Source organism: Euphorbia lathyris, chromosome 7 (genome assembly GCF_963576675.1).
Source record: "Euphorbia lathyris chromosome 7, ddEupLath1.1, whole genome shotgun sequence".
Lineage (NCBI taxonomy): Eukaryota > Viridiplantae > Streptophyta > Magnoliopsida > Malpighiales > Euphorbiaceae > Euphorbia > Euphorbia lathyris.
The window spans coordinates 70,454,858-70,475,771 of record NC_088916.1 but is presented as its reverse complement, the minus strand read 5'-3'; the positions used below and the strand labels follow the sequence as shown (position 1 = coordinate 70,475,771).

The following is a 20,914-nucleotide window of genomic DNA, read 5'->3' as shown; positions in this document are numbered from 1 at the left end:
CTAATGGAACTACCCGTACCCTGTATAAAAGGGTATGGGATGGGTATGAGATCAAAAAATTACCCGTTAGGATAATGGGACGGGTATGGGAATACCCCCAGGATACCCGTTACCCGTCATAACTCTTTTAATATTATTGTTTTTTAGATGTAAAATGTAAGATTTGAACCCTAACTTTTTATTCTTCAATCATTTAGTGATACCATTAAGCTACTTTATTTTTATTAATTAAGGTTTCATTTATTCAATTTTTAGATGGATGGTTTATTAAATTTATACTTTATTAAATTTGTAATATTTTTTGTTTTATTTATTGATTTTTAACGGATAAAGATACCGTGGGTACCCGTGAATTAAATGAGACGGGTATGAGATGCAAAAAATATACATGTTAGGGTAATGGGACGGGTACGGATAATTTAAAAATAAACGGGTAAGAGTTTGAGATTGACACTACCCGCGGGTACCCTACCCGTTGTCATTCCTAATTCCATGAGACAATGTTGATTTTTTAAACTTTCAAATCAGTTTTCCTAGTTTTTTTAGGTAAAAGCAACATTTTGATAGATGCAAAAGACCTATTTATGAGATGGGTCGGGGCTAATCAAATTTTATACTAAACTACTTTGTCCAAGTTCAACGTAACCTACATTATTTTTAGGGTAAATAATTATAAAGTCTTTACGTTTTTTATTAACATACTAGTAGGTCCATCATATTATTATAAGGTCCTTAAATTTTATTTTAATCAATTCTTTAGTCCTTCCATCTATTTTTGTAGATAAAAGTCCAATTTGCCCCTAATTATTTACATAAATTTTTTTTTATCTTTTAATGCAATAGTTTTAATAAAGTTTATAAAGTATTTATACACCAAAATTTATATAATTGTATATACTAATCATTAAAAATATATTTTGATTCTCTTAAATTTTTATTTTTTAATATAATGTCTTTAAACTAACATTAAATACTAATAAAAAATTTAAAAATAATATTTTTTCTTCATTTATAAAATTTATTAGAGATAAATAAAGATTAATTTTTACAAAATTTATATAGTTTTGCTCATATTTTAATAATTTTTGAAATATTTTTCATTCATTTTTTAGTCAATAAATCTTTAGGCTACTAAATTAAAGTTCTATAATTATATAAAATTCAATAAATTAATTACTCAATATTGTAGAGATTATGTAGGAAAAAAGAAGAAAAAAACATAAAATAGAAAAAATAGATGTTTTATTATTAAAACATAAAGTAAAGGGTAATTTTGGTATTTTAAAATTTATTTGGTATAATTTGATTTGACCATTGACTCAAACATAAGGACTAAGGAGTTGATGAACACAAAAACTGAGGGACTATATAATTATTTCTAAAAATGGAGGGACTGACTAGTGTATTAAGTAAAAAACTCAGGGACCTTATAATTATTTACCCTTATTTTTATATTGGATTCGAGCCGGGTTGGACCAAGATAAGAAAACTGATTTCCAAACTTGTCAAGTCAACTAATATATATTTATATTAAAAATTAATTAAAAATATAATATTAAAATATAAATATGCACAGTAAAATTAAAATTTTAGTTAATTAATTCAATACAATTTAATAAAGATATATTTATGGAACTAAAAAATATTTAATAAAGTAATAAAATTCAAATAGAGTTAATAAAAAATATATATACTATAAGGGCGGACTGGGCCAGGTTGAATTTGAGCGTTTAAGGCAAATCTCAAGCCCAATCCATTATATGTGTAGGTTTGAGTGAGTTTGGATTGGACTCATTTTCAAACATACATGTCCAAGCCCAACTCATGAGAGGCGGACTTGAACGGACTAGGCTGACTATCAGGCTCTTGAACAAGTCTATATAGAACTACTTTTCTTAAAAGTTAGGCACGCTACTCTTAAAAAATATTAAAAATTTGTAGATTTTGAAGAAATTATATTCACAATTTATAAGAAAGGCTAATGTTATTTTTGTTTTGGACAAAAATAGTATTAACTTTCCATATAACATCATGTATTTATTATTTTTTAACTTTTAGAAATTTTATCATGTATAATACTTATCAATTTTTTTCTTACCATACTTTTCCTCACAACATTTTCTATACAACAGGTTATATTGATGACAACAATATCATATATATATAGAAAAGAAAATATCATATATTAAATAGAATTAGAATATAAGGCTTGAATAATGAAATCTGGAGGACTAGTATGCCACTCCATCAGTCCTGATATAGAATATGATGCCTTGTAAGTTTATGGGCAATACTATTCACAGAATGACTAGCAAAAATGATACTAACATCACTAAACGAATGAATCAACCCATTACAACCATCAAGAACATGACCGTAATAAGATCTAAAGACAAATTGATTATGATCTAAAACCAACAAGACAGCCGCCAATACTCTTTCTGTAAACTCACACAACAATAGAAATCAAAACTCATAAATAAAAATGATGTACATTTAACTAAAAAACGTGTATATTGCAAAGTTAGAAAAAGAAAATTTGATACTACAAAATTAGAAAAAAAAAATTGATTTGATCATGCAGTTTATCAATGTTACAATGTTATAGATAACATGTCATATTATCGAATCAACATATTATATCATCAAAATTCAATATTTCACCGAGCCTCGTCAATAATCAACAAATCAACATAACACGTCATTAAATACTAACATCATAATCATTTTTTTTTTCTAACTTTGACATATTTAAAAAAAAAAGAAACATAGCTTTTCTCTTATATACTTTTCTCAATGATTTATAAAAGTTGCTTAATTAGGCTCTAATTTCTAAATGACATTAATATTGGAAAGAAAAATCCACCCTGTCAAAGAGAGAGGATTAGAGAAGGAACTAGAGAGGTGGGTGAGATTTGTTTTCTTGCATAGGATAAGTAAGATATATGAATTTATATCATTTTTTTATTATTATTATTAAATCCATATATAAAAAGTTGTGGTTGCAAGTTGTCTATCAATTTGCTAAATGTCCCCACTTTCCATTAACCAATCCTATTCACTCACTCTCCATACTTCTTTCTTCAAAGGACAAACCTTTTTTGGCTGCAAAATACAACAAAATAAATTACTTAACCCTATTTCAATATCATTTTCCACCCAATAATTTTGGAGCAAAATTATTAAATAAAAGATAATTCTTTTCTTTTTCCCCCTTGTTCATAGTTCAATTGAAAAGAAATTTAGAAAAGGGGGAAACAAAACATAGATAGTGAGAGAGATAATTATGGTAGTTAGCTGATATAGAAAGAAAGAGAGACTGTGTCTGTGTAATTGAGAGATGTCAGGTGGTGGTGGTGGTGGTGGTGGATGTAGTATAGTCTGGTTTAGGAGAGATCTGAGGGTTGAAGATAATCCAGCACTTGCTGCTGGTGTTAGAGCTGGTGCTGTTGTTGCTGTTTTTATTTGGGCACCTGAAGAAGAAGGTCATTATTATCCAGGTAGAGTTTCTAGATGGTGGCTTAAACAGAGTTTGGCTCATCTTGATTCTTATTTGAGGACTCTTGGTACTGTTCTTCTCACTAAAAGATCATCTGATAGTGTTGCTTCTCTTCTTGATGTTGTTAAGACTACTGGTGCTACTCAGATTTTCTTCAACCACTTGTATGGTCAGTCAATCTAACTTAACTCCTTTATTTCTTAATTCTGATCGTATGTGTTCGTTTGGATGAATGATTTAGATGCGGCTGAGTTCCCAATTTTGAATTGCTTCTAAGGTGTTTGATAAATTGTCCCAGAGAGAGTTGGGGTTAGAAAAATTAACTTGAATTTTGAATTGCTTATAAGGTGTTTGATAAATTGTCCCAGAGAGAGTTGGGGTTAGAAAAATTAATTTGAATTTTGAATTGTGAATTGCTTCTAAGGTGTTTGATAAATTGTCCCAGAGAGAGTTAGGGTTAGATAATTAATTTCCCCCTTAATTTTCTGTTACAATCTTGTTAAATTGGGGGAATTTGTTGTTTTGTAGATCCGTTGTCACTGGTTAGGGATCATAGGGCGAAGGAGCTTTTGACTGCTAAAGGCATAGCTGTAAGATCTTTTAATGCGGATTTGCTGTATGAACCGTGGGATATTAATGATGCTCAAGGACGGCCTTTCACGACTTTTGCTGGATTCTGGGAAAGATGCCTTAGTATGCCTTATGATCCAGAGTCACCTCTTCTTCCTCCCAAGAGGATTATTGCAGGTTTGTCCTTTTCCAATCTTTTCCATTTCATGTCAGTTAATTTTCCATGTTTGTGTTGGAGATAATCAGGGGTCTGTCGCCCGGAAGAGGACCTCCTCCTCCCTCCGCCTGGTCGGCTCGCCCCTGTTTAATACAAGGTAAAATAAAACAGACTGTTCCTCTGTTTTTATTGTGAAATGGGGTTGCAGTCTTGCAGAAGACTAATCTTTTCCTTTCTCTTTTTTCATCCATAAGCAGCAAAGGTTGACAATTCTAACCCCATCCGTGCACCCTTTTTCTCTCACTCTCTCTTCACATAGAAAATTCACTAATTTAAAGATTTTATTTATATATTTATTTTATTTCATGGCTAAATTACACACATGGCCCTTGAACTTTGATGTTACTTTCATTATGCCCTTGAACTTCAAAATCGGATATTATGATCCCTGAATGAAAATAAGGGCAAAATTTTGAGGCCATGGGTGTAATTTACTCTTCACTTCATTACATTATAATTGTTATATTTACTATAAAATTTAATTACTATACTATGTAAATTAATTACTTTTTAAAGTTGTAAAAGTCGTATGTACTTAAATAATCTTTTCTCAAATATCAATTTTTTTTAACAGTTGAACCGATTGAATTGAATTGGTTGATTGATTATTTTAATTATTAAATTGAAGATTTGATAATTTAATTTTATATATATATTCTGAATTAATTTGTATATATACACCCTTGCGGTGGGACCCCTCCCCGGACCCTCGCTCAGCGGGGACGCGTAATGCGACCGGGCCGCCCTTTTATTATAAAATAAGGACAAATATGTTATTAACCAAGAATAAAACGCTAAAGAACTTGAATCAAGTAAACATATATGCAGTTGTAGTTCAAACATCAATGTGATATGTGCAGTTTATAATATGTTATTTTGAGGACTTTTTGTAATATTTTAATTGTTATATGACAGTCCTCTTAAAATTTTGTTCTGGTTTCGGCATTTAAGATTATGTAAAAACTATATAATAGGGTATTGGATGGGTCTCTGGACTCATTGAGGGCATGTTGTGTGTATTGGACCTGAGAGTGGCTTGAGCCTGTGTTGTATCTTCCATATCACTATATTTAAACTTTATCCACTTTCGGATCAAATAGTTCATCGACATGGTAGATTTAGAGGTGAGTATTCATGCTTCAAGCTTAATAGGAATTGACTTAGCTCCTTCAACATGACTCAAAAAACTGATTGTCCCCTTGAACTTGGTAAAGTGACTTATTGATCTCTTGAATGTGCTTAAAGTGACCTATTGGTCCCTTGAACGCGTTTAAAATGACCTATTGGTCCCCTAAACTTGCTTAAAGTGATACATGCTTCAACTTACCCAAATCTCCTCATATTCTACCATGTTGCACATAGGGATTAATCATGTCATTTTAAGCAAGTTCAGGGGGCTAATGAGATAATTTTGAAGTTCAGGATGCTAATCGGTTTTTCGAGCCAACTTAAGGGGCTCTTGGTGCATTAAGCCATAGGCATTTGTGTAAAGCATGTGTCACACATAATATAAATAGTATTGTTGAACCTTTAACCATATCTTATCATTTGGGATTTGAATAATTGTTTTTGTTTTCCATCTCCAATCTACTTTATACCTTGCATTTTCCAGGTGATATATCTAGATGCCCTGCAGACACACTTATCTTTGAAGATGAATCAGAGAAAGGAAGCAACGCATTGCTTTCTCGGGCTTGGTCTCCAGGGTGGAGCAATGCTGATAAGGCCTTGACAACGTTTGTAAATGGACCTCTAATTGAGTACTCTAAGAACCGTAGGAAAGCAGACAGTGCAACAACCTCTTTTCTTTCACCTCATTTGCATTTTGGGGAGGTAAGTGTGAGAAAAGTGTTTCATCTTGTTCGAATCAGGCAAGTCCTGTGGGCGAACGAAGGAAACAAAGCTGGAGAAGAAAGTGTAAACTTGTTTCTAAAATCAATTGGTCTGAGGGAATATTCAAGATACATGAGTTTTAACCATCCTTATAGCCATGAAAGGCCTCTTCTTGGGCACCTGAAATTCTTCCCTTGGGTTGTGGATGAAGGGTATTTTAAGGCTTGGAGACAAGGTAGAACTGGTTATCCATTAGTTGATGCAGGAATGAGAGAGTTATGGGCTACTGGGTGGCTTCATGATCGAATAAGAGTTGTGGTTTCAAGTTTCTTTGTGAAGGTTCTACAGCTTCCATGGAGATGGGGAATGAAGTATTTTTGGGACACCCTTTTGGATGCAGATTTAGAAAGTGATGCTCTTGGTTGGCAGTACATTTCTGGTACTCTCCCTGACAGCAGAGACTTTGATCGCATCGACAATCCACAGGTGCAGACAACATTTTTTAGTTTATGAGTGGCCTATTTCTGTTTGTTTTGCCTGATGTTGATGGTATGGTATAACCATTCTTGTTATGAGTGGTCTTTTTTTGTTAGATTTGCCTGTTCATGTTAACCTTTTAGTTTAATGGTTATTTAAGACAATTTTTCTGGATAGGTCGAACTATTGGAAGCAAATGGAAAATATAGTATCACAGCCTACTAGTAATGAGGTTTAAAGTTTTGAGTAAAACTATTTCTTTTTGTAGCTTTACGTATAAGCTTTGTAGTGGGATGTATCAACTTAAGCTTAGTGTTTGAATCCAAAAATATTTCTTGGAGCTTTACGTATCAGCTTAAGCTTAGAATTTGAGTCGAGAAATATTTCTGTAGCTTTACATATTAGCTAAGCCAAAACTCTTCTTGTAGCTTTATGTACCAGCTTAAGCTTGGAAGATATTCTTGTTGCTTTATGTATTAGCTATTAGATCAAGAGAGTATTAGAATTCGACTCTAAAACTCTTCTTATTAGCTTTACATATCAACTTAAGCTTAGAGCCTGTTTGGTTCAGTTGTTGCCGCTTAATTTTTGTTATTGTTGTTAGTTGTTTATCGTTGCTGGTATTTAGTAGATGTTAATTGATTTTCCTTAATAAATAACCATCAGCAGTTGTTTCTCAATTCTAACCATGCACTCCTATATTTGTTGTTTGGAGTAAAACACCATAAAGAAGGATCAAACGGGCACTTAGAGTTCGAGTGCAAATCTTGCTTAAGTTTTTGTTTTTTGACATATAGGCCTGTTGCTAACCTTTCTCATTCACTTGTTATTCTTCTACAGTTTGAGGGTTACAGAACTGACCCAAATGGAGAATATGTGCGGAGGTGGCTTCCTGAACTTGCAAGGCTACCTACTGAATGGATACATCATCCATGGAATGCTCCAGAATCTGTACTCCAAGCTGCCGGAATCGAGCTGGGATCAAATTACCCTCTCCCGATTGTAGGAATAGAAGCAGCCAAAGTGAGATTGCAAGAAGCACTTGCAGAAATGTGGCAGCTAGAAGCAGCTTCCAGAGCTGCAATCGAGAATGGGACTGAGGAAGGGCTTGGAGACTCAACTGACTCAGCCCCAATCGCCTTCCCTCGAGACATACTTATGGAGGAAAACCATGGGCCTGTAAGAAACATTCCACCTACTACAATTCGGCGTTATGAGGATCAGATGGTTCCAAGCATGACTTGTTCTCTGCTTAGAGCTGAAGAGGAAGAAACTTCCTCCGATCTTCGGAATGCAGCAGAAGATAGCAGAGCGGAGGTGCCAAGAACTTTAAATGTCAATCAAGAACAAAGAAGAGACACTACACAAACTATTCGTGCGAACAACAACATGATGCGTTTTAATGCTCTTGGAGGTCCAGCACATACTGAAGATTCAACAGCAGAATCGTCGAGTAGTAGTAGTAGGCGAGAAAGGGATGGAGGCATAGTTCCGGTTTGGTCACCTCCAAGTACAAGTTACTCAGAACAGTATGCTGGAGATGAAAATGGAATGGGAGCAAGTTCTTATTTGCCAAGGCATTCACAAGCTCATCAGGTAGTAAATTGGAGGCGGCTATCGCAGACCGGGTAAGAAGTTTGATCTCTATAAGCTCAGTAAATACACTTGAAACTTGATAATTTATGCCTGACATTGACTGTCTATCAAATTAACAGGTAAAACATATAACCATTGCTGGGCCGGACTGGACCAGACCGGACACGAGGAAGAGGAGAACACGGGAAAACTTAATCCTGGAAAAAGGAAGTCATTCTCCAGCTATGATCTTCTGATAATTCTATTGAGCTTGGTGTTTTGACCTTAAAAATGTATGATAGTGAAGATAGACAGAGGTAGTAAGAACATCTGCTATCCTTTTTACCCTGTATTTGTACCATAATACATAGTTATGCTGTATAGTATTTATAAATCAGGGAATGAGAGTGATCATAGGGATCTGTAGTTCTCTAATAAACCTACGTTTGTGCTTGCTTATTTTTAATTGATTAGGCAGATCATTTACACTTATTTTTGCATTTTAATCATTCCTCCTAGCCATTGTTTTCTTCTGCATTTGAGTCTTAAGTTAGAGAAAATTTGAGGGGAAAGAAAAAGATACCGTAACAACCTGGTTGTGAGCGGTTGGTGCTGGGGTGGAAGGCCTGTGTAAGGAGTGCTCTTAAAGGATGGTGATGGGGCCAAGAGCGAACTGAATCACACGTTGGAAATGGAGAGGGAGTAAATAGGCTATATTAGAAACAAACTTTACTAATATAGATCAATCATTTTCCCTTCATTTCCGATGTGATTCTCGTCTCCATCGTAATTTTTTAGGCTGCTCTTTGCTCATCCCTTCCAACCTGGTGCCACTCACTCCGTACTAGTCATTACAAGTCCACCGGTTTCCATCTCGTTTGTCCCCGAAGCAAACATCGTTGATGTAGAGTCGGTTCTCACACCAATTGAAACAGCCTATGTTGCACAAAAACTTTCATTCACTAGTGTTTCGTGTCCGTTTGTGCAACATAGACAACAGTTTAGTCCAATACCATGTAGACATTGTCCTCCTTGGCCTATATATAATCTATTGAACTTCACGGCTTTAAAACGTGTCTACTTGCATTAAAGATAAGGGTTCAATAAATATCTATTAGTTGTACATGTAGACATGTTTTAAAGTAGCTCTTGAATTATAGAGAAAAGAAAGAACAATTTTGTAGGAATTTTTCATCTTTTTATTCTAATCCGGGTCATGCTTTATACATTGAGGTATAATACTAAACAATCGAAACATAGTACGTTTCGATCACTCTACGGTTCGCCTGGTGTATAAAGATGATTGAATACAGATTTACTCTTCTCTTGAGGTTTTTCAGGTTCAGATACTCTTAACATTTTGTACACAAGAGATGCAGCTAATGCTCCAAATATAGGAGAAACAATATACACCCAAAGATTCTTGTAAACACCTGATACAATAGCAGGGCCTAAGCTTCTTGCAGGGTTCAGCGAAGCTCCGGTGATCGGCCTGCAAATTTCATCGAAAACCCCTTATAATCGAGCCTGTTGCAAAATGTACTAAGTTCAAGCAATTTATGTCACTTAATACAAAATTACACATCATAATTTTTATTGTTTGACACCTTGTACTTAATACATGATGTTGAACATCAAAATGTTACAAGTTTAGATGTGTAATTATATATTAAACTCAACTCGTATTTACCCGATAAGCATCGCATCAATCATCAATGTGCCACCAATAGCTACTCCAGCAATGTTTTTGCTCTGCCATGTATAATTAGCGACGAGGGTTAGTTCATTGCAAGCATATTAGGATTGTTAAGAAGAATGAAGCGAAAGAATATTAGAGACGTACCGCTCTATCATCTGTAGCAACACCGCTTATCACGAACATCAAAAGAAAAGTGGCTATAAATTCCCAAATTATAGCTTCAAGATGAGAAGTCGAATCTTTGTAAGAAGTCACAATTATTTCAATATCATCCTCTTTACTGTACATGGCTTTAAGGGTGAGACTAGCAACTGTTGCCCCCAGTATCTGAACCAAGATATATGCAGGCACCTACACAACATAGAAATATGTAAATAACACATTTTAAATACGAAGTTTGTTGCGTTTTGCAACGAGTTCTGTTATAAACATAAAAGAGTTTGAAATTAAGTAATAAAAGACATGAATAGAGGTTAGAAAATACGCAAATATAAGTTTCGGGCACTCGAAAATCATTCAAAAATCGATTATAAAGTTATTTGAATTAATTTTGGTTAAAAAGGAAGTTTGCCAAGATGCTTTGAATTGAATGAAACAGCCAACATTCTCCTTTTGTAGCGACGGAAATTCCATTCTCGTTTGTCGCGATTTCATCGCTAATTTCCAAAATTAAAAAAATATTGTTTCTTGTTTTGTTTATACTAAAAAGTCATAATATGATTAGGTGTTTTGAGGACGTTGAGACTTCATATGGCCTGTATAATAAAGGGTAAATAATTTATTAGTTTCATATTTTTTACTTAACACATTGTTTAGTCTTCTTATTTTGAAAAACGCATTACAAGGTTCCTATCTTTTTTTCACTATTAACCTTTTGGTCATTGTCTTATTTTTTTAGATTTTTAACAGTTATAAAGGGCGGCCCGGTCGCACTACGTGTCCCCGCTGAGTGAGGGTCCGGGGAGGGGTCCCACCACAAGGGTGTACTGGGGCAAGCCTTCCCCAGCCAATTTATTTGGCAAGAGGCCGCTCCTAAGACTCGAGCCTGTGACCTCTTGGTCATACGACAACAACGTTTACCGTTTTAACAGTTATATTTGGCATAAATTGACAGACAAAAAATAACAGAGTAATATGACCATTTTATATTGTACTATGTTTGTCCTAAAAGCTAAGATATGTTCAGTTAAAAATCTAAAAGACATAGACAAAATGACATGAAGATTAATATTGACAAACGATTATAATGTGTTTTTCAAAATAGGGGACTGAACAATATGTTACCTAGGAATGTGGGGACTAATAAATTATTTACCCTATAATAAATGTAAAAAGGAGTGTTTTAAGTGAGAAAAATTGTATGAATTCCAAATTCTACTCTTGTAATCTCAGTGTCGAATATTTGTTGATGGGTCAATTTTACACATGCATATATAAATTTTTTTCTCACGCTATCTTGACACTTCTAATCTCAATCTTCCGAAGACGGGCTGGAACCATTCCAGGTAAAGGTAATTTCGGCGGCTGTTGGGGGAGGGGCTGAGGCCTCCTACCCCCATTATCTCCGCTCGTGATCTTGATTCTCAGAAATAACCATATAAATATTGTGTTTTGAGTTAGTTTGCAATTTGTTTTTCTGCGTATTAAACTTGTTTAATAAAATAGCCGATCCGATTCACTTCGTGACAAATCCTCACATGTTTCCAGGGGAATTTTTGGGCAGCAGCAAAGGCAATGGAAACAGCAGGATTGAAATGTGCACCAGAAATATGACCAACTGCATATATTAATGCCATCAAAATCACACCCCAAACTATTGCTATCCCCAAAAATGATAGTTGAAGAATTCTGTCTGTAAGAGCAGCCCCACACCCCACAAATACAAGAAAATACGTGCCTACGAACTCTGCGAGAACCTGCTCAAAAACATAAACAAAAAAACACATTTTAATTATATTTCCGTCACCAAAAATAAAATTAACTCGAAACTAATTAGCGTCACACTAACACTACTATATGGAAACAAAGCAACAATAAGGCTCTGTTCTTTTTCACTCAAATTAATTGAACTGAACTGAATTCTACTAAAACTGAAATAATAATATAATCCTTTAGAAATTACTGAACCGATTAATGAATTGAACTGAATGTTAAACTGAACTGATTGATACTGAAATTAAGTAACAAAGAACATGATCTAACTCTACCTTCTGGAAAATGGATGGAGAAGCATCTGCATCTGCATAGGCATCGTCTTCGACGAAAACCTTGGTCGCCTTAGGTTCGGTAGCAACAAGTTGTTGTTTAAAAGCGAGTTGCATTTTTGGCGACAGCTCGCTAGTGACGGATATGGAAATGGGGCTAGACATTTCCTTGTGTTCTTTACCAAGGGTGCGTTTATTTGCAAGTTGATGTTTTGGTGAGAGCTCACTAGTGACTGAAATTGAAGGGCTAGACATTTTTATTTTGATTTTGATTATGTAATCAGTAAAACCAGAGAATAAAATTGATTTTATACAGAATTATAGGATGTAGTCCAAGAACTGTGACCAGAATATGCTCTAAGTTGTTGTTTTTTCCCCTTGAAAACTACTTGTACTAGCAAGCAATTTAGTTACTTGTAATTTTGTGAGAGCTGGACCGATTTGATTCCATTCATTTGGTAAATTATTGGGACAATTCCAAAAATAACCCTTGCGGGTTCGTCGATTTGCAAATGAGTGTCTGTGATTTTTTTGTTGCAAAACTAAAGACTCTCGCAAAACTAAATAGAAAATTCCAAGAATTGAGGGATAAGGTGCAAAAATACCCGTAACGCTTAGATATAGGAGCAATTTTACCTCCAACGTCTAAATTGGTGCAATTTTACTCATAACATTGGCAGCAAAGAGCAATTTTAACCCTAACGTTGTTAAGTTGGATCAATTTGAGAAATAATTCAAAAAACTGTCTCATGAGTCATAAATCTTGTCATCTACACTTCGCATGTGAGTCATTTTTATCAGTCATTAGTAACAGATCATAAACATATTTTTTTTTGGTAAGAAAGGAAAGGAAAAAAAACAAAACCAACAAAAAAACCTACACCGGGATCAGTTTAGGAAGGCTGACCTCAATCCTATCCTCTAAGAGAGAAGGCAAAAGAAAAGAAGGAGGAACAGAGAGGGTAGAAACACCTAACATTCTCCCATGCCCAGCAGCTGCTAAGCGATCCGCCACGCGGTTTTGCTCATAAACATATGATTAGACGTGAATTTTTTTAAAAAAATTAAAATATATACTATCTATTGTATGAGTTGGATAAAAAAAATTCAAAATATTTCGCCAAATTTATAAATATTAATCTCCATTTCTATTATTAAATCACAGAAAATATGATTTTTTTAAAATGAATTGATATGCAGTTGGTGCAGAATAAGCGACAAAATATCTGTGTTTTATAATAATGTCTGAAATTGACCCAACTTGCCAACGTTGGGATAAAATTGCTCTTGACTGCAAACATTAAGGATAAAATTGCACCATTTTAGACGTTAGAGATAAAATTGCTTCTGGCTGTAAGCGTTAGGGGTATTTTTGCACCTTATCCCAAGAATTGTTCTTCAACTTTTTTATTTGGTCTGATACATCATCGGCTCTCTGAACTTGATTATTTCGTATCACCAACTCCCTGAATTTTTTTTTTCCATAAAAGTAGATTTGCTCTCTCAATTTTATAATATCTCACCAACTCTCTAAACTTGTTTATTTTGTAACAACTAACTACAAAAACCTATTAAACCTAAATTCTAAAAATGCATCTTCATCTGTTGGAGAGGTAATTTTTTTCTCTTCTCCTACTTTTCAACTTATTATAAGAGTGAGTGTTGCAAGTTTGAGAGATCGAATGGATGAGGATTGAGAGTTAGTATTATAGTTTTTGTATTTAGAATAAACAAGTTTAGGGAGTTGGTAAGACACTTATAAAATTTAAAGAGTTAATCTACTTTTATGGATAAATTTAGGAAGTCGATATGAAATAATCAAGTTCAAAGAACTGTTAAGACACTTATAAAGTTTAGAGAGTCAATCTACTCTATATACAAGTTTAGAAAGTTAATGATATATTAGACCGAGTAAAAAAATTTGAAGATATTTTATATTATCCTCAATTCATATGGATGTCATCATGTTGATGTTGTTTAGTGAAAGATGGACTAATTCTACAAAGATGTAAAGTGTATCTTTCGTTTAAGAATAATTATTATTTAACGAAGAAACCATTTTACATTCTTAGTCAGCATCGTTGGAGCTAACAACTAAATTTTTATAGTACGAGTCGTAGAAGGAATATTAGAGAATTAAGTGAACATATATTCTCTAAATAAACAACAAAACACTTTTCATAGAATCCTTCTTTCAAAAAAACATCATATTCTTAAATTTGCCCATTTGTGATTGTTCTTTTGGCATTGGACGGCAAAAAAAATTCCTTGGTATAGCAATGATATATTATAATCACTTAATTTCAAAACGATATATAAAAGTGACTCTATTTTTCTATTTACTAACATAAAATTGTAGGTAAACGATCTCAAAATGGAAAAGTGTGATAAATAAAGTTGTTTAGAACAACATTTTTTTTGACACACGTTTAGAACACCATTTAAGGTGAAAACATATTTTTTAGAAAATATCTTATATGCCTGATATGAATCTAAAAAGTTCATATTTTAAGTATCTTAATATTGTGTTTTATTAAATAATTTAAGTGTTTATTAATAAATTCAAGTATTATATCTTTATTATGTGTTTTATTTTACTTTTAAAGTAATTAAAATGGATTTAGGATAAAATTGTCTCTAAAATTGCAAAGGAGACAAGCTTATGAAGAAAGCTGAAATTTCATATTGCTCGGGCACGCAATTTCAAAATTTTACACAGATATTGCACCAAACAATTTCCTTCCCAAATTTTAAAGATCATATCATTCTAGAAACATTTTAGAAGAATTGGCTTCTCCTCAAAAGTTGCATTTTCTTCTCTCAAAAAACATGTCCTTCTAGAAAGGTATCTTGAAGAATCATGTCCCTATGGAGGAGTACCTTTCATTTCCTTCATTAAAAGAAGAAAAATCAGAATCAGAAACATACAGAAACATATTTGAGAATTGTTGTCGAAGAATTAGAGAGCAACTCATCATTCTACAAGTGAATTTTGGAAACAGAGATCAAGAAAGAAGAAGAAGACTATACATGAAAGGATAGAGAGATCGTCATTCCCTTTAAACTTCACTCTTTCTTACTTGAATCTCTACATACGTTTATGTTTAATGTTGATGTTGATGTTGATGTTTATGAATTACATTTTTACAATCAAATCAATATTTAAGTGTTCTTCATTTACTACAATAAATTTCATTACATAGTTTCCTTATATGAATGTTTTCAATCTTTTCATATATTGATATTCTTAAGTTGAGAAACAAATTGAGAGATTGATCCTTACTAAGATTATATGGAATTGATTATTCGGTATTCTATAGAGAGATCGGGTTTATTGAATGATTGTCTTATGCTAACTTGTATACTTGTAATTTTATATGGTAGTGAAATTAATTCTCTAAGTGAGAACTAGGAATTAATGCTTCATATAAATTGTAAAGGACTCTCATTTATATCGAGAGAGTAAGTTGGAAACTGTAATTAACTTAGCTTATAATGTCAGAGAAAAATGTTTATGAAAACATACTTTAAGCACAATCATTTTGTTCATAAAATTCATTTATTTATCAAAGTTGTTCTTAGTTTACTTTAGTTTAGTTTAGATTATGAGAAACAGATGATTTACTCCATTGAAATTAAGATTTATTGTAAACAAAAGAAATAGATAAAAGTGATAATGCGTAATACTTTTATTCCTCATGGGATCAATATCTTTTATTACTATAAAAAAATCGTGCACTTGCGGAAAATCCTCAACAATGCCACATATTGAAATAAAAAAAAAATATAGTGTAATATGATCTCGGATGAATATTAATCTAAAAAGAATGTTATTTGAAAATGTATATGACAATAAATTCATAACCAACTGTCATGCTAATTATGTTTCAATGACAGAAATCTAAACAAAATGTCATCAGATAAACAAAAAACTTACCTTTGACTATTTTGTTTGACAGATTATTTAATAAAAATGTCACATGATATTGTTTAATATGACACACGTGACTAAATATATTGTCATCACAATGACCATACTTTGACAGAATTAAATAAAAAAATATTGTCGTACCTATGTTACAACGACACACTTCAAAACAAAAACTGTTATAACGATTTACTCATTATGACAAATTATTTAAAAGTGATGTCATACCAACTTAATCTATTCGATGGTTTTTTTTAAATATTCTATCATAGTAAGTAATAGTGGTCAGATGACAATTAGCAAACTCGTGTATGTCATGTTAAGTTATTTCAGATGACAAGCATCATCAGACGAAAATATTTTTTTTTTGTATGATGGTTACGTTTTCGATGAAGTGATATTTTCGTAAAATGAAGATTGTATAGCAAAGTGTGATATGAGATAAAAGTTGTACACCACATATATAAGTTAAAATTTTAATTTATGTAATATTTATTTATTTATAAGTATACATTTTAAATTTTATTATAATTTTTTTAGAGTAATTTTATGTGCACGACGAGTGGAATTTGATTTTGAAAATATATATAATTGGTGCCTTCTATGGTTATTTTGTTTTGAGAAAAGTATAAAAATAAATCTTGTGGTTACACTCATTTTCGAACAACACCTATGTGGTTTAAAAGTTTGTAAAGTGGTACCATGCACTTCATTCCGTTAGTAAACACATACCAAATTGACTAACGGTGTTAAAAGTCAAAGGGAAAAGAGTTAATTTGGTCCTTATATTTATTTATTTTTATAAATTAACCTTCCTATTATCTAATTATCACAAACAAACCCCAAAATAAAAAATAAAAATCAAATATACCATCTTCTCCATCTCTCTTTAATTTCTCATTTCTCTATCTTCTCTCTCTCCTCCTCTTTGTTAATTTCTCTCTCTAAAATCAATTGAATTCCGATCGTGATACTTAATTCGTTTGCCACTTTAAAGACCTATTGAATTCAAATTCCTCAGTGGAAGAAGACGGTTGAGAATACAGAGGAGGACTATTAGGTTGTTCCTCTTGAATTCAATTCTGCCAGATCTCGATCTCCATGGAATTGGCGAAGGAAGCACCACAATATTCTTCACATTCTCCTCCAAATTGCTTGAAAATCTTTTAGAACCTAAATTGGAATTGGAAACGCCAAAAGATTCTTTCCTAGCATCTGCGTCAAAAACACGCGATTTCAAGCTCCTAACAGGCAACAGGAGCGGGTTTTCCCCAACTCTCGAATTACCACTTTTCTGCTGTTGATCAAGAGCAGATCATTCCTGTAGTACTGATTATTCCATGTCTGCACAGTACTAACTCCATCGCACCTGGACGGGCCGGGGCCGGGGCCGTCCACTTCATCATCGAAAACAGAAGAAACCTAGAGACGTAGGATTGAGCATTATCAAGCTTAGAGGGGCTATTATCTTTCTCCGATTCATCGTTTCTTCGACTGAAAAGGCAGTAGGAAACAGCAATATCGATGAAAATAAGGTGAAGAAATTCCCAGCCTCTAGTATTTAGTGTTTGAGTGATTAATTCAGGAGCTTGTGAAGGAAAAATTGGGAGTAAAACTAAAAAAATGGCGACTATAAGAGCTTTGTAAAGGAAACGAAAGTAGAACTTAGTTGGACCAGGTTTGTTTTGGTGATGGAATTTGGCATCTGCCATTGGAGAGGAGAGAGGAAAAGGATTGTTAGTTTGGTGTAGGGGTTGAGAGAAAAAAAAGTGTAAGGAAGAAGTGAGCAAATGGAGATTTGCATATATATGCTTTTTAATTAACGGTAATCGGCATGGACCGTTTGCTTTAGTCGGAGTTAATTACCTCTCAATTGATTTTAGAGAAAGAAATTAAGAAAGAGGAGAGAGAAATAAAAGGAAAAATAAGAAATTAAAAATAGATGAAGAAGATGGTATATTTGATTTTTATTTTTTATTTTGGAGTTTGTTTGTAATAATTAGATAATAGAGGAGTTAATTTATAAGAATAAATAAATATAAGGACCAAATTAACTATTTTCCCTTTGACTTTTAACACCGTTAATCAATTTGGTATGTGTTTGCTAACGGAATGAAGTACATGGTACCACTTTACAAACTTTTAAACCACATAGGTGCTGTTCGAAAATGAGTGTAACCACAATGTTTATTTTTATACTTTTCCCTTTTATTTTTGACAAAGTACCATTATTTGGTGTGTTTTCGCCATTGGATGATGGAGCATAAAATTAATCCAATAGTGAAAACACATAAAATAAGGCTTACTTTATGAAAAACAAAGTAAACATAACATTTGCTTATATAATTTTCAAAATAAATATATATAAAGTTAAAGTTAAAATTTTAATTTATATAATATTTATTTATTTTTAAGTATAAATTTTAAATTTTATTATTAATTTTTTTAAGATGAATTGATGCGGAGCAAATGTAAAATTTGATTTTTAAAAGGCCGAAAATACAAATAACTCCCTGCACTTATCCAAATGTTGCAACTGTCCTTTCAACTTTCAATTGTAACGATTTACCCCTCAAATTTGTTCAATTGTAAAATATAACTCCAAATTGGGGATTTTTTTTACCCCGCACTTGAAGCAACGGTAAAAGCGTTTCTCCGGATTCGTATCACGCCAAAGATCTGATTATCACACTCCACGAGCGTTGCAGATTTTGCATTTCACGTGTTTCTTTAATTGCAGTCCATGTCAGCAATTTGATGTTATATTTTACAATTGGACAAGTTTAAGGAGTAAATTGTTACAATTAGACAAGTTCGAGAGGTAAGTTGTTACAATTAAAAGAGGGGACAATTGCAATATTTGAACAAATTTAGGAGGTTATTTGTGTATTAAGCCTTTTTAAAACAAGTTGAATATGAGTCAGTTTTAATTTAAATTGATCCTACAAATCAAAAGTAGATGTCAATATAACCCTTTATGAGGAAAAGTTGTTAATATAAAAATGAACAAATGCCGCAGGAAATGATAAAGGGTAAAAGCATAGGATTCGACAAAACTGCATTAGTCAACGTCTTTTCTTAAAAAAACAAAAAGATGAACACTTATGATTCGAAGAAACACCATGAAAAGGCCCTAGGTTTGATTAATTTTTATGTGTTGTTGTGGACCACTATATTCTGTAAAATTATGGAAATAAGGTGTGAAAAATACCATAATCTTAGCATTTAAGAATATTTTTACTCATGACATTATTATGGGTAATTAATTTATTAGTCCCTATATTTTGACAAAATACACTGTTTAGTCCTTGTATTTTCAAAAATATACGGCGAAGTCCCTAACGTTTTTCTCAGTGAACTATTTAGTCCTTAACATTTTTCTCGGTGAACTGTTTAGTCTCTGCCGTTAGACTCTCATGAAAATTCTGTTAGTAAATTTGAATTTGCGTTCTTTTTTTCCTTTATTTTCATTTCCTTTAAACCCTAATGCATTTGAATCAATTTTGAGTGTTCTTCTTCTTAATCGTTCAAATTCGTAAGCATTGGGTCTGTTCTTTTTCTTGTTTTCCATACATATAGCTTCTTCTTCTAAATTGGATTTCCTCTTCTGAAGTTTGAAGGTAAATAGTAAAGGGTAATTTAGTCATTTCCAAAGTCATAAACAGTAAAAAATCTAACAAACAGACGGAATGACTAAACAGTTCACTGAGAAAAATATTAGGGACCTTACCATGTGTTTTTGAAAATACAGTGACTAAACAGTGTGTTTTAACAAAATATAGGGACTAATAAATTAATTACCCTATTATAAATTATAAATGATCTTGGGTACAACGGCGAAACAATGAGAACGAACTTATATGATACTGAGATGGGATAACAAACGCATGTAAGACTAAACTATAAACCTATTTTTGGGTTTGATTGACCAAAAATAGAACGAGTGACTTAATTGTGCCAGATTTAGGATAGCTCATAAATGAGTTTTCAAACACGGATTGAGGCGAAACGAAAGTCTAAAATGAAATTTAGGATTTTATGAACAAGTATGTGTAAGAATCAGGGTCAGAAACAGATTTTAAGGGGATGGAAACATCAAAAAGGGGTTTGGACACGGATTAAGGCGAAACGAAAGCCTAAAATGAAATTCAAGATGGTAGGAACAAATTTGTGTAAAAAACTAGGATAGAAACACACCGAAACGGGTTGAGAATATGAAATGAAATTATTCGGCAGAATATGTAAATAGAATTAGGGTTCAAAGAATGGCTTGTAAAATGAGTTTTCGACACAGGTTAAGACGAAATGAAAGGCTAAAATGAAATTCAAGATATTAGGAACAAGTTTGTGTAAAAATGCAGGACAAAATGGATTGAAACGAGTTGAGAATATAAAAACAAAATTGTTGGGCAGAATGTGTAGAAAATGGACAGAAATTAAAAGGGACAGCAGAGCCGTTTCCCTCCAACGGTTATTTCGAAATTTTAAATGACCGATGGCTTCAAGTGTCATTATAAAAGACCTAATATTTGCTTCATTCAAACTGGATCTTCAACAAGCCAAAACTCTGAGCAAATTCATACTTGAAGTTCCCTTTGAAAGCAAAGCAAAGACACTTACACTACAAGAAAACAGCAAGTTAGCGACCGAATTTAGCAACCGGATGAAATTCGGTCGCTAAATCTGCAACCGATTCGGTTGCTAAAAATAATTTGCTGTTGCTGAAATAAGCGGCAATTTTGCCGCCCATTTTAGCTGCTTAAGTTTCATGTACCAACTTGTGGGGCCCGTTGTAAATAAAAAAAAATTAAAAAATATAAGAAAAGAAAAAAGAAAAGAAAAAAGAAAATAAAAAAGAAAATGAAAAAGAAAAGAAAAATATAAAAGGGTACCAAAAGAAAAGAACAAATCC

General features: G+C 32.8%; 2 protein-coding genes across 3 annotated transcripts; one reads left to right on the top strand and one right to left on the bottom strand.

The window, feature by feature from the left end:
- The first annotated feature begins 3,046 nt into the window (after positions 1-3,046).
- Positions 3,047-8,663, top strand: LOC136234954 (cryptochrome-1). 2 transcript variants are annotated; one of them, XM_066024443.1, is made up of 5 exons: positions 3,048-3,668; positions 4,028-4,246; positions 5,899-6,605; positions 7,437-8,224; positions 8,312-8,663. In XM_066024443.1, exons 1-5 carry the CDS (start codon positions 3,341-3,343, stop codon positions 8,313-8,315), a joined length of 2,046 nt encoding a protein of 681 aa, XP_065880515.1. In that variant the 5' UTR covers positions 3,048-3,340; the 3' UTR covers positions 8,316-8,663. The 2 variants fall into 2 exon arrangements, with proteins under 2 accessions (XP_065880516.1, XP_065880515.1); XM_066024444.1 differs by lacking the exon at positions 8,312-8,663 and having other exon boundaries at positions 3,047-3,668; positions 7,437-8,228.
- Positions 8,664-9,172: 509 nt separating this feature from the next.
- LOC136201426 (aquaporin NIP1-1-like) lies at positions 9,173-12,335 on the bottom strand. Its single transcript, XM_065992091.1, has 5 exons — positions 12,078-12,335; positions 11,568-11,786; positions 10,015-10,221; positions 9,862-9,923; positions 9,173-9,663 (listed from the first exon to the last, which is right to left on the bottom strand). The coding sequence occupies exons 1-5, from the start codon at positions 12,327-12,329 to the stop codon at positions 9,447-9,449; spliced, it is 957 nt and encodes a 318-aa protein (XP_065848163.1). The 5' UTR covers positions 12,330-12,335; the 3' UTR covers positions 9,173-9,446.
- Positions 12,336-20,914: the final 8,579 nt, after the last annotated feature.

Bases quoted from the DNA above. Each gene is read 5' to 3' on its own strand.
- LOC136201426 (XM_065992091.1), bottom strand. From the start codon at position 12,329: ATGTCTAGCCCTTCAATTTCAGTCACTAGTGAGCTCTCACCAAAACAT. The intron at 10,222-11,567 runs GTGAGGATTTGT...TATGTTGTGTAG, and splicing joins AAAAATTCCCCTGGAAACAT to GTGCCTGCATATATCTTGGT. The intron at 9,664-9,861 runs GTAAATACGAGT...TGAAATTTGCAG, and splicing joins ATTGATGCGATGCTTATCGG to GCCGATCACCGGAGCTTCGC.
- LOC136234954 (XM_066024443.1), top strand. From the start codon at position 3,341: ATGTCAGGTGGTGGTGGTGGTGGTGGTGGATGTAGTATAGTCTGGTTT. The intron at 3,669-4,027 runs GTCAGTCAATCT...GTTGTTTTGTAG, and splicing joins TTTCTTCAACCACTTGTATG to ATCCGTTGTCACTGGTTAGG. The intron at 4,247-5,898 runs GTTTGTCCTTTT...TGCATTTTCCAG, and splicing joins TCCCAAGAGGATTATTGCAG to GTGATATATCTAGATGCCCT.